Raw genomic sequence first — 13,258 nt, forward strand, 5'->3', positions numbered from 1 at the left:
GGGGGAAAAAAAGCACCTAGAAATAGTTTTGTGTTTTTACTATAGATTAAAAAAAAAGGCGGGGGGGCGCCTGGGTGGCTCAGTCGTTAGGCATCTGCCTTCAGCTCAGGTCGTGATCCCAGGGTCCTGGGATCAAGCCCCGTATCGGGCTCCCTGCTCTGCGGGAAGCCTGCTTCTCCCTCTCCCACTCCCCCTGCTTGTGTTCCCTCTCTCGCTGTCTCTGTCAAATAAATAAAATCTTTAAAAAAAAACAAACCTTTTTTATTTTGAAATAAATTCATAAGAAGTTTCAAAAATAGGGCCTAGTGTCCCATACACCCCATACCCAGCTTCCCCCCAGAGTGACACCCCCCTGCGACATGGTGCAGCGCCCAGCGAGGACACTCACCGCACACCCTGTTCAGTGTGCATCATCCCACAGATTTTAAAGAAGGGAAAAACTTCATAAAATGTCTGTACTTTTTTTTTTTTAGTTTCAGGGGTAGAATTCAATAATTCATCAGTTGCATGTAACACCGAGTGTTCATCACATCACGTGCCCTCCTTAATGCCCATCCCCCAGTTACCCCATCCCCCCACCTGCCCTCCAGCAACCCTCAGTTTGTTCCCTAGAGTTGAGAGTCTCTTATGGTTTGTCTCCCTCTCTGATTTCATCTTATTGTATTTTTCCCTCCCTTTCCCCTATGATCCTCTGTTTTGTTTCTTAAATTCCACATATAACTGAAATCATATGATAATTGTCTTTCTCTGACAGTTATTTTGTTTAGCATAGTACCCTCTAGCTTCATCCATGTTGCTGCAAATGGCAAGATTTCATCCTTTCTGATGGCTAATATTCTATTATACACACACCACTATCTATGTACTCTTACATTTAAACAAGTCCTCTAAGTGAAGAGTACAAGTTTTCTTCAGAAAAAAAGATATTCCAGTTGAGGCTTTTTGAAATATCTCCATGCTTCAAAGTGAGAATCATTGAAAGAGATTCTAGCATGAACACTTTTTAAAAGAGGGCTGTCATGCCAGGCTGTGTCTGTCAGCCCCACAGATGCCTGCCTTGGGGTGAGCGTCGGCCTGACCCCTCAGGCAGCCTCCCCTGGACTCTCCAAGCCCTTGTACCCACAAGAGTGGGCAGCCTGTGGCTGGGTGGGATGCAGCCTAGACCATCGCACATCACACCCCATCCCTACTGGACACGTGGCCAGACCCCCAAACCTCATGGGCTCCTAGAAGGCTCCCCAGTTGGAGATGAGGCCTGGGGCTGGGCACCCCTGTGCCCAGAACACCGTCACCCCCCAGGGGGACAACAGGAAGGTCAACGTAGCCTTCTCCCCGTATTCTCCCCCCATTGATGGCCACGCAAGTGTTTTGAGTGGGTTTCGTATCCATCTGACAGCCCTTTTTTGGATTTCTTTTGCATTTTAAGTGATTTTAAAAATCTATTCCTGATGTTATCTTTTACTTTGGAATCTCTAGTAATTATTGGATAAGTTTTGTGAAATACCATCATCATTGGGGATTATTCCCTAAATGATGTTTCTTAAAATCAATCTATGTTATCTACCTTTGAACGCTCTGGCCACTTTCTAACCAGTGTCTAAATAGAACGCTGGAGACCCCCTCTTCCACACTCCACCCGCCCCGTGCCAGCTGGGCTCCAAGTCCGACCACCAGGCCAGGAATCAGAGTCACTGACACCCGGATGCCTTGATATTCAAGGGAAATGCAGAGTGACACCTGCCATCGGGGCCTGAGGTCTGACTTTCCTTTAGAAGGCGGGACACAGAGCAGGGTCCTGCCAGGGCAGGTGGTACCACAGTGGGAAAGAGTGGGGGGTCGGGAGGAGGGAAGCAGTGGGGTTCCTCGGGGACAGGGCAGAGGAAGGCCAAGGAAGGGAGGGGCTGAGGGCACATTCTCTTCATTCTCAGCTTTACCAAGGGTCTGCCTGGGACGGGAAGCATCATTTCCAATCCTCTGCATAAATACACGAGTATGCATTCAACTTGCATGGGGTCCCTCCAAGCAAAAATGTGCTGGGAGGGCCTCAAGTGAAAGCCCCTCATGCCATGAAGGCGTCCCCTACCCACAAGGGCAGATGAGCCTCAAAGTGCCCGTGGAGCCCCCAGTGGAGGGCCAGGCTGCAGAGCTCCGGGCCTTGGGCTCCGTTCAGGGCCGCGGACGGGCCCTGCAATGGCCGCAGTGGCCTCCGGGCCTCAGCTCCTCTTCCGGCTGCGTGGCCCTGAGCGTCCACCACATTGATCAATGCTGGCCATTGTGGGGGTCACTCTGAACCGCTAGGACAGCACCATCTCTGTGTCTCCAAATCAGAACACGTGGGCTGGATTCTCTCACAGAACTTCGGCTTCCTTTCTCCCACGGCAGGGGAAGATTCCAGAAAAGAGCAAAAGGCACTTACTTTTCTTATCTGTGGTGTTGTGCACTGTCACCGTGGGGACTCCAGGACCTGAGTGGGGAGAGAGGAGAAGCCAGAGAAGAAACAGAAAGAAGGCTGTTTAGTTTATCTGAAACACAAGAGAATCTAGCCCTCCTTACAGCTCGCACACAGCGGGCTGTTGCGGGCTACCTGTCGAACGTCGTGCCCTTGGTAATCACAAGGAACCCGGCTCCAACTCCCAATATGCACGTTGCCGGAAAAGCACAAACAGCCTTTCACGGAGCCGCCCTTGGTGCACTCCCTCCTCGCTCCACGGTCCCTGTGCTGACGCAAATCACACACAGGGCATCAAGTTCCGGTGAATGGTTCCAGCGGCGGTCCTGGGCGGGCTTGTCCCGGAGACGTCGTCCCCTCTGCTGGCCTCTTGTGACCCTTCGCAAACACTTACTAACCTAGCAGGGCTATTGTGCGGATGTCCGCCTGTGTGTCTGTCTCCCCCCGCGTGACGTCAGCTTGCAGCTTTCCAGCTCCGAGGCCGTCAGGAAGCCCAGAGCCCGGAGGTGTGAGGGAAGGTCCGGCTCCGGGCAGAGGGGCCCTCCTTGGCTTCAGTCTTGGTCAATGTCCTTGTTCTCTTGAGGGAGAAGAGAGTCCAGAAAGCAAAAGGGGCTTTCCAAATTATTTTTGTATCATTTTGAAAGTATACTATGAGGCAGGCGATCGTTCTGGCCTCTGCCCTGCCCCCTTTGTGAATTCACTCTGTTCCAGCCAGCTGGACTTCTGCAGGCTGGAAGGGCGCCCACCGTTCCCTCTGCCCCAGACACTGGCAAGCTTGCTAGTTTTCCTCATTCCAGTCTCTGCTGAAGTGCCTTCTCCACCCACCCAGCGGGAGCCTCCTTGACTATGCCACCAGCCCCTACCTGTCCGCACTCCCTCCCCGTTTAGAGAGCTTCCCTGCCACGTTCTGTGAAGTTGGGACCTTAGGACGGGGATTTTCAGTATTTGCTCACTGTGTTTGTCTTCAACTGCACAAGAGTGTAAGCTCTAGAAGAGCTGTCTTACTCACTGCCATTATTTCTAGCATCTAGATGGTGTTCGGAATATAGTTGGTGCTTGATTTCATATTCATGGAGTAAGTGCTGAGTGGGGGTCACAGAGCATCCAAGAAGGAGCAGGGGAGGGCTGCCCCTTGGCCCTGGGGGACTGGGCACAACGAAGGCAGAGAGAGGAGGTGGGAGGCAGGCGGAAGGCAGGGGGGCAGAGGGAGAGAGGGCCATGGCGGGGACACCGTGGCCAGGGTGCCGCCTGCTCTCTGCTTCAGGCTGGGGATGCGGGGACGCTCTGAGCTCAGGAGTGGCCACATCTGAGCCAGAGGACAGGTACCGTTTGGGGAGAGGGATGGCTGGTGTTGAGCTTCCCTGGGATCATCCTAACTTCTTGCATGTTTCTCTGGGACCACATGACAAGCGGCTCCACTGAGAGCCTGGAAACCTGCCATAGATCCCGCTATTCTGAGGACTTAGAGATCCCACTGCGGTGGCTATCGAGTGGAGGTCCTAGTCCAGGCCCAAAGAGGATGTGCCACTGAGGAGCAAGATGGGGCTGGTTCAGCCAGGCCCTGGCTAAGCTGAGAGACAGACTGTGGGTCGCACCAGCCATGGCCCTCAGAGCCTGTCCACGGCCCAGGGACTGGACCCAGACACTGCCCAGTGCACATCCAAAGTCCAGGAGGCCCAGGGGTCTTATTTCCCCCCACCCCTTCCCTCCTCCACCATTCACCCATTAGATAGGATTGCCCAAAAAGAATGCAGGATATCTGGTTACATTTTAATTTCAGATAAACAATACAGTGCTTTGTTTTGGTTTGGTTTAGTATAAATATGTCCCATGCAGTATTTGGGACTTACCACTAAAAAAATTGTTGTTTACCTGGAATTAAATATAATTGAGTGTCCTGCATTTTTATTTTATTTTATTTTATTTTAAAGATTTTTATTTATTTATTTGACAGAGACACAGCGAGAGAGGCAACACAAGCAGGGGGAGTGGGAGAGGGAGAAGCAGGCTTCCCGCGGAGCAGGGAGCCCGATGCGGGGCTCCATCCCAGGACCCTGCGATCACGACCTGAGCCGAAGGCAGACGCTTAACAACTGAGCCACCCAGACGCCCCTGTCCTGCATTTTTATTTGATAAATCTGACACCATCTCCCCAGGGGGGGCGGGCAGCAGTGATCTGAGAGTCTAGGTGTTTAAATCTAAAGAGACAGCACTTACTGAAAGGGATTTAAACACTGGCTGTGGGTTTAAATTATTGAATCAAACTAAGTTTCCTGGCTCCAAGATCCATTTTCCCCCGTGGGGAGCTCATGTGGAAGAACAGATCACTTATTGAGAAATAAAGAAACTACATCTATTTTCTCTGCACATTTCAGGGTGAGTAAATTTGCAAACAGAGCGTATCCTACATTTTTATTAATAATGTAAACAATTATTATTTATTTAGTGCCTACTATGTAAAGGTGCTCTGCAAGATCTATAATATGAATAATTCATAATCCTCACAGCAGCCCTACAAAGTAGATGCTTCTAACCCATATTTTACAGATGAGAAAACACAGGTTCTGAGAGTTTGAAGTCTTTCATCTCATCCATACAATCAGAAACTCACCCCTCCTCAATTTTTAATTCATGAACTTGATAATAGGTTTCTAAAAAAAATGCAAACACTAAAGAAAGGAGTAGAGTGACAAGTGCAACACCCTTCTGACCCCTGCTTCCCAGAAGGGACCTAAGCGCTTCTGAAAAGTCCTAAGATACTTCTCTGTGATCATATTTACACATAAGCAGATATTTTAAACAAACAGATTCAAATAACATAAAAACACTTGCATGTAAGTTGGCAGCTTTATCAAATCTTAAGGTTGCACCCTATTGCCTTAGTTGTTTTTTTTTTTTTTTTTTAATAAAACATAGAACACAGACTTGAGGGCACCTGTCCACCCTTTCCTGATCTCCGCCTGCTCCCTTCCCAGAGGCAATTGCTACTTGGTACCTCCCTGCACACTTAGAAAGTCTCTCTGCCGCATGGTATGTACCCACAGTGCTGGCTAGGGCACACGCCGGGTAATAGAGCGGCCGGGGGGCGAGGCCACACAAGCGGCGTTCGAGGAAGCTCGTGCGTGCAGCGCAAGTCAGCATGGACCTGGGGTCTGACGGCGCTGGTGGGGCACGGCCGGGCCGCTCCAGGGCTGGAACGTCCTGCAGACACCCTGCACACGCACACGCACACGAGGAGGCTAGCGGTAGACCGTTCTGGGCGGCAACTGTGCCTGAGCAACAGTGGCCCGGCTAGCCGTGAGCAGAGGGGGCAGCCGAGATGCGGTGCATTCACACAGAGAAGATGAGCAGGCGCACGAGTGAGCAACTGCACACCCAAGGACATGGGCAAAATGGAAAATATACTGCTGCATGAAAACACAAACTTGCAGGACGGTAAATGCTGTAATACACAATTATACAAATATTTTTAAAGGCTGCGAAACTCTTTTAACAGATGTACAGTATTCCGTTATATGGCCAAATGATCGTTTATTCGGTGCCTTCCCCACTGACGGAAGTTTAGGCTGGTTCCTTCTGTTTCTTGTTACCATAAACGGTGTCGCAGAAAACCCTCGTGCGCATATCTTCGCACACAGGTAAGACTGTCTGCCAGGTAAGGGAGTTACCAGCAAGGCAGTTAGCGGGTTAGAAGGTTTTATGGTCAGCTTTCACTAGATGAGCTCGAGGTTTCAAACACAATCCCCTACATTCAGTGCTTGCAAACAATGGAAGTTTATCTCTTGCTAACGTTACATCCTGGTAGACACGTCAGCTAAGTCCCGCTGGGTTCTCTGCTGGGCGGCGTCTTCATTCTGGGGCCTGGGATGGAGCTCCAGCCCTCGTCTGGAACACGCTGGCTCACCCCAAAAGTGAGCCGGGGAGACACCCAGGGGCTCCTACTACGTCTGGGCCCAACCGTCAGTCACACTGGCTCTCGTGCCTTTGGCCAAGGGTGGAGAGAGCTCTCCTGAGGGGGAGCTGGGGGTCCCGTGGGGGTGGGGAGGGTCTCTGGGGATGGGGGTCTGTGTGAGACCCTGGGGACAGTGGTCTACCACCCCCGGCAGAGGCAACACAGATTCTGTCTCAGTGCTTCCTAACTTACAGTGTATGGGGGGGTCTACGTTATAACTTTAAACAATGTTTGTTTTTTCCACTCTGATGGGAAGATAATGTATCTTGGTATTTCTCCAATTAAATTTTTCAAATTTTGAGTGATGTGGGATATCTATTCATGCTTATTTGACATTTGTATTGTGTGCATGTGTGTGTGATTGTGTGGGTGTGACTGTGTGCATGTATGTGTGTGTGCATGTGTGTGTGTGACTGTGTGCATGTGATTGTGTGTGGATGTGACTGTGTGCATGTGTGTGATTGTGCATGTGTGTGTGCATGTATGTGTGTGTGTGACTGTGCGTGTGTGTATGTGTGTGATTGTGTGGGTGTGACTATGCATGTGGGTGTGATTGTGTGGGTGTGACTGTGTGCATGTGTGTGTGTGTATGTGTGTGTGTGACTGTGCGTGTGTGTATGTGTGTGATTGTGTGGGTGTGACTATGCATGTGKGTGTGATTGTGTGGGTGTGACTGTGTGCATGTGTGTGTGTGCGTGTGTGTGACTGTGCGTGTGTGTATGTGTGTGATTGTGTGGGTGTGACTGTGTGCCTGTGTGATTGTGTGGGTGTGACTGTGTGCATGTGTGTGGGTGTGACTGTGCATGTGTGTGTGTATGTGTGTGATTGTGTGGGTGTGGATGTGACTGTGTGTGTGCATGTGTGATTGTGTGTGTGGGTGTGACTGTGCCTGTGTGGGTGTAGGTGTGACTGTGTGTGTGTGTGTGTGCATGTGTGATTGTGTGTGTGGGTGTGACTGTGTGCATGTGTGATTGTGTGTGTGTGGATGTGACTGTGTGCATGTGTGTGTGCGCATGTGTGTGATTGTGAGTGTGACTGTGTGCATGTGTGTGTGCATGTGATTGTGTGGGTGTGGATGTGACTGTGTGTACCGCGAACCACCCTTCATCTGCCGCAATTGCACTGTGCTTGTCCCCACACTATTTAAGAATTTAGCCCTTTACCGTGCTGCTGCAGATGCTTCTCCTTTGTTCTTTCTAATTATCACTCAAAAAAGTGCCCTTAGCACCAATGGTAGCAATTGTCACACTGAATTGCAATTTTAAAAAAATGCAACTGCTCCGGGGCGCCTGAGTGGCTCAGTCGTTAAGCGTCTGCCTTCGGCGCAGGTCATGGTCCCAGGGTCCTGGGATCGAGCCCCACGTCGGGCTCCCTGCTCCGTGGGAAGCCTGCTTCTCCCTCTGCTGCTCCCCCTGCTCCTTCTCACTCTTTCTCAAATAAATAAGTAAAATAAAATTAAAATGCAACTGCTCCTACCAGGCTCCCACCACACCCCCGGCGAACAGCAGAGGGACAGACAGACACACACACTCTCTCTGACATCCTTGGGCTGGCAGGCTGTGTCCCCCCAGTGCCGACTCAAAATCTGGGAGCCAGCGCTGCCTACAAAATGTTTGCGGAACGGATTAATGGCTAACGAACAAAGACCTTTCAAGCACATACTTGGCTGTGACATATCAAGGCAGCAAACTGGAACCAGGCTAAGGAAGGATCGTGTAAGACCATCCTGTGTCCCTGTGTCTTAGGATTCAGGTTCTCGTCCCTCTGTGGATACTTAGCCATCGCCCACCCCACCTTTTCTCTAAGTGCCAACAGTAGCTGTCTCCATACTGGGTCTGAACTGTGTTCTTTTCCTTGAGAGCCTCATCACAACCATGCCATATTCCCACTATTCTAACACAGAATATTCTTTAGAATAGCCAAACAGACATAAAACAGACAAAAATTACGTTTAAAGAGGACACAAAAGTTAAAAAGCAGCCCTTATGTATAATTTAAACCTATCGATTCTAACCTAATCCCATCCAACCTTCCAGATCCCGTCTGAAGGTCAGCCCCTCCCCTGGGAGTGGGTGCCCCTGGGCTGGCGGCCATCTGTGACCCAGGAACCGGGTTCTCTTCCTCCAACTGCCTGCCTGCTGGCTCCCTGGGCCCGGTGGTCTAGAAACACTGCTTTATGTGGGTTTTAACATTACCCAAATAGTTTTCAGTTTTCTATGATGGCAAGGCTCCTGAAAATTGGCAGATGACTTAGGAAAGCACCTAAATTACAAAAAATTTCCTCATAAGAAATAAAGAAAAAGTAGGAGAGCCTCAATCTGCAATAGATATTTAGACTTCATGATACTTTGATCAGGCCTGGGTTAGTGTTCACCTAAGGGTTCTCTAAGAAAAGAAAAGAAGGGACATGCCAAACACACGAACAGCATACACAGGCTTTTGGGAGAGCCTGTAGGTAAAAGGAAGATCCCTAAGCCCATTTTAAACAAGAATGCTTTTACTAATGAGCCTTAGGAGGGGTTTCACTGAAATTTTAAACTGGTCTTCTTTCCTCTTCTTCCGAAAAATCTAATGCACACCCAGCCAACAACTCACAGGTTACATGAGTTGCTTTGTACAGTATGAAGCTCTTGCTATTTTGTCCCTGCTGTCTGCAAGGCACTGCCTCTCTGTTATCCGTGCACAGATTACTGTGATGGAAATCTGGAAAATCTGGCTTTTTGCTTTATAGGCAGCCAGAGCCTCACAGGACTCTGCTCATCTGCTATTCTTCTGACAACTCCTGCTCATGGTTTCTTTTTCCTTTGCCTATAACTCAATTCAACACACATATATAAAGATTCCCCCATGTGCAAGGCATACCGCCAAGTTCAGGGGGAACAGCCAGAAACAGATAAAGTATTTGCTGTCAGGGACTCAGAGTCTGGTAGGGAAGACAGACAGGCACAAACTAGGCCTTGATGCCAGACAGTAAGCACGATCGCCAGAAGCTGCGTGGTGGAGAGGTCAGCAAGGTGACTCCCACAAGCAGGGACATGGTAGGGAGGTCTGCTCTGGTTGCAGCTCTGCCCCCAGTTACCTTCTGGTTCCAGCTCTGCAACTTTCCCTCTCTGGGCCTCCCGTGCAGAACATGGGGCTGTCAAGGTCTGCTCTTAGCAAGAGTCACAGAGGCGGCTGCCTGCACTTTGGGGTTCCTCCTATATGTCCGGCACCGTGCTGGGTGTTGGAGAGACCCTGCCTCAGCTTCCCAGCCCGCCGTGAGACTGGCACACACCACTGGAGCCTCCCTCTAAAATGCAGATGTGGACAAGTAGCGGGGGGCAGCGAGACCTGTACTGAGAAGGAGAGTCTGTTTTCCGCCCTTCCGGTATCTGGTCTCGTCTTAGGACACAGGACATGCTTTTGAAACCATACTGTTATATTTCACCATAAGCTCCTCTCTGCATCGAGGTGCCATATTAAATATCCAATTAATTCTGTGCGTGCACGTCTGTTGCCCTATCCTTACGCACGCACTCCCGCATTCACGTGGTGCATGCCTGTGTGTGAACACGTGTGTGCAGGCATAAAAACACTTAATAGGATTCTCTTAGTCCTGTCCTGATGTGTCTGAAGCCCTTGGTAGGTAAGCCTGTCTCCTAGCTGGTGGACCCTGGGAAGACGCACTGAGAGCATGAATGCTCAAAGCCAGGTGCAGAACCGTGTGCTCACGGACAGAGAAAACTAGTTCTATCTGCTCAACCTTTGCTTCCAAAGACATAACTGCAGCAAAATCAACATTTGGCTTCTTAAAAACTTTCGTTAGTGACAGAGACCATTTTGACTCAAGTTAGATATCTGACTTCCACATGTATATTGTCGAATAAATAAATTGCTTCAAATAAATCGAAGCAAGGAATTCACGACCAACACGTATGGCAGTCTTGATCCATATAATCCCCGCAGTCAGGGGTGGAGCATTCAAACCACAAAAGGAAAGGATCTGAATTACACAACAGACTCACAAAACAGAAAACCTTCATTTTTGCATTTCTGGTTTTTGGTGCCCTTCATGTCAGAACATTGATTTACACCTGCTTGACCGGATGGGGAAAAAGGACACTTACAGATGGAAATGAAGTAATGCAGAAAGACACAAAACTGGAAAAGAAAAGTCATCAGAATAAATTAAAAAATAAAATTCACAGCAACCGTGCTCACCTTCATCCCTCTCCTCCTCCTCCTCGGGGAATGTTTATGTGACAGACAATTTGCAAGCAGGGCTAAGCCCACAGTGTGCAAGCAAGGGCGCCACCTCCCCGCACCTCTCATGAGCACTGAGCAAGGGTCTCTGCCGGCGGGGTGAGCTAGAGGTGGGCTCCTCTGCCCGGAATCCAGATCTCTTTATCTGCCAGCTCATGCAGTATGCATCCCCATACACGAAGTTTATGCACCAAGGTGATAGGATCATACCAACAAACAGCGAGCCAGCCCAACTCCTGGCGCTTTCACAGAGGATAAAGGTATCTGTCCTAAAGAAGTATTTCCTAGTCCACGCTGCCAATGGATTTCGTTGCTGTTTGATTTTGAAACCTTGTGATCGCTCCCATGGAACCTGGCACATGAGGGTCTGCCTGCCATGCCCCACAGCACTGGGTTTTGCTTCAGCCGAATTCCGTGTGTCCAGGGACTTTGGATGAGGACACACTTCCATGTGGCAGCCTAAGTGTGGTGCATAGAAATCAGTGGGCTGTTTTACACACTCACCAAGGATGGTGAGAAATGTCATGGTAACTTGGTATGGTCACGTGTAACCCCTTGCTCTAGAAACTGAGTGACACTTAGGGCTGGTGACAAGGGCTTGAAATTCAGCTCGTGTCTTGGGGCTGTTGATTCATAAAGCCTTAGGTTTCATGAATTATCTGCGCTGAAGACACAGCATTATTTTTATGCCCTTTGGGCATCAACCTGGGTGGAGGTTTGGCATAATTCAGAGTCCAACGTATGAAAGATGGAGCTCAGCTTTGCCCGTTTTGCCAGATTAGGCAAACTACAGGAAAAATGATGCAATGTACAGTGGCTGTCGCATTTGTGCTGAGCAGGGCTGAGCCTGGATCCCCACCGTGGCTCGGGTGCCGCCATGTCCCTCAGACTGATGACAATACTCATCATCTGTGATTCCAGAAGCCCTCTGATGAATTTCAGCTAAAGTTCAGATTACATTTTTTTTTTTAAGATTTTTATTTATTTATTTGAGCAAGAGAGTGCGTGTGTGCATGAGCGGGGAGGAGGGGCAGAGGGAGAGGGAGAAGCAGGCTCCCCGCTGAGCAGGGAGCCCGATGCAGAACTCGATCCCAGGACCCTGGGATCATGACCTGAGCTGAAGGCAGACGCTTAACCACTGAGCCACCCAGGCGCCCTCAGATTGCGTTCTAATCTGAGCGCTGATGGTATCCTTATGTCTAATCTCTTCTACACCTGGCATTTAGGAAACTCTTACAACTTTGTATCCCACACAGGGACATGTACAGTGTCTTATTCAGTCAGTGACCAGTTGGTATTTGCTGATTAAATGACGGATACAGAATTTCCTGATGGGATGCACCCCTTGGGAACCTGCGAGGCTGGGTGGAGTCAGTTCAGAGGCTGTGGCACGTTCTTCTGAATAACCTCACAGCTGTCAGTTACCTGTTTTAAAGACCAGCTTTGGGCAAGAGATAACCTAGAGCTAACTTCTGCAACGAAGGTATTGCGAGTCTGTCGAGTGCATCAACGGTCAGCAGCCACGCCTCCTAGCAAGGAAAGGGTTAAAGGGTCGTAGCTTTCTTAGGCGTCTGCTACAGAAAGACCGTATTCTAAGGGGCATTTGAGAGTCTTCCAAGCACTGTCCTCTCATCAGAATAAGTTTACGATTATTCAGTATCTGAGGCAGGCCAGCGTTGCAAGCGTCTTGCATAGAAATACCTCCAAAATATCCACTCAAGTAAGCCAAACACACTTCCCACGCTGTTACACATGGGCTCTCCCTACAGCTGATCTTCATTTCCGTCAAGCGGACTCTTCTTAGGACTTAACCTTTTTGCCCCCACATTTATTTAATCTGCAAAATGAGGCAACAGAACTAGATCAGAGGTTTTCAAGGGAAGCACTTGGGAGCCTCGTGAGGGCTGCTATTACAATGCTGAGCATCCCAGTGAGTTTCCTTTTGAAGAAAGGGCTCTGTGGCTTAAAACACATTATAAAATGCTGGGATTAGAGGATCTTTAAGCTTCCTTCTGCCCTACCATTCTATGCATCTAAAAATATTCCCGACACCCTCCAGCTAGAAGTCCTTAGTTCTCTGAATTATTTAATAATTGTTTTACTGCTTGTGTTATACTGCTTTCTCCCTGAATTACTGTCTTCATGAACATGTACCATCTCGGCAAACTAAAGCCCCAGCCCTGGACAGCAGCGACTGCAGGAGCTCGGCACATTGGGCTCCCAGCAAACGGAGCACCCTAACTAAACATTTTTTAAAATAAATGAACAAATTTATAAAAAGTATAAGGTCTCTTGGGGGATCTTGTGGGAATGTGGACATAAAAGTCTTCCTTTGCTTTGGGATGGAAATGGTGGGGAAAGAAGTGAGAAAAATAAACCAACACAGATGTTGAAACTTGGGTAATCATTGTTCTACAAAACATCACCAACACTGGGGAGAAGGGAAAAGGCAGTGACACTTTTACAGAAAGAGAGTAAATTTTGTGCATGGGGCACGTGAGCATGTGTGCATGCATGTGTGAGTGTGTGCAGCTGTCTGTATGCAAGTGCATGTGTGTGAGCATGTGTGTGTGCCTGTGTGTGCACCTGCACGTACACACATGTATCTGTGCGTG

The 13,258-nt window shown here is 49.2% G+C and overlaps 1 protein-coding gene across 5 annotated transcripts in view; it reads right to left on the minus strand.

Moving 5' to 3' along the window:
• DPP6 (dipeptidyl peptidase like 6) overlaps positions 1-13,258 on the minus strand; it is a 905,150-nt gene that overhangs the window by 33,664 nt on the left and 858,228 nt on the right. For all 5 annotated transcript variants that reach the window (XM_032394354.1, XM_032394352.1, XM_032394353.1 and 2 more), the window contains exon 17: positions 2,417-2,464. In XM_032394354.1, coding sequence (XP_032250245.1) covers positions 2,417-2,464 — 48 coding nt within the window. The remainder of the gene's footprint in view (positions 1-2,416; positions 2,465-13,258) is intronic.

This window comes from Phoca vitulina, unplaced genomic scaffold (assembly GCF_004348235.1).
Source record: "Phoca vitulina isolate PV1807 unplaced genomic scaffold, GSC_HSeal_1.0 scaffold80, whole genome shotgun sequence".
Classification (NCBI taxonomy): Eukaryota; Metazoa; Chordata; class Mammalia; order Carnivora; family Phocidae; genus Phoca; species Phoca vitulina.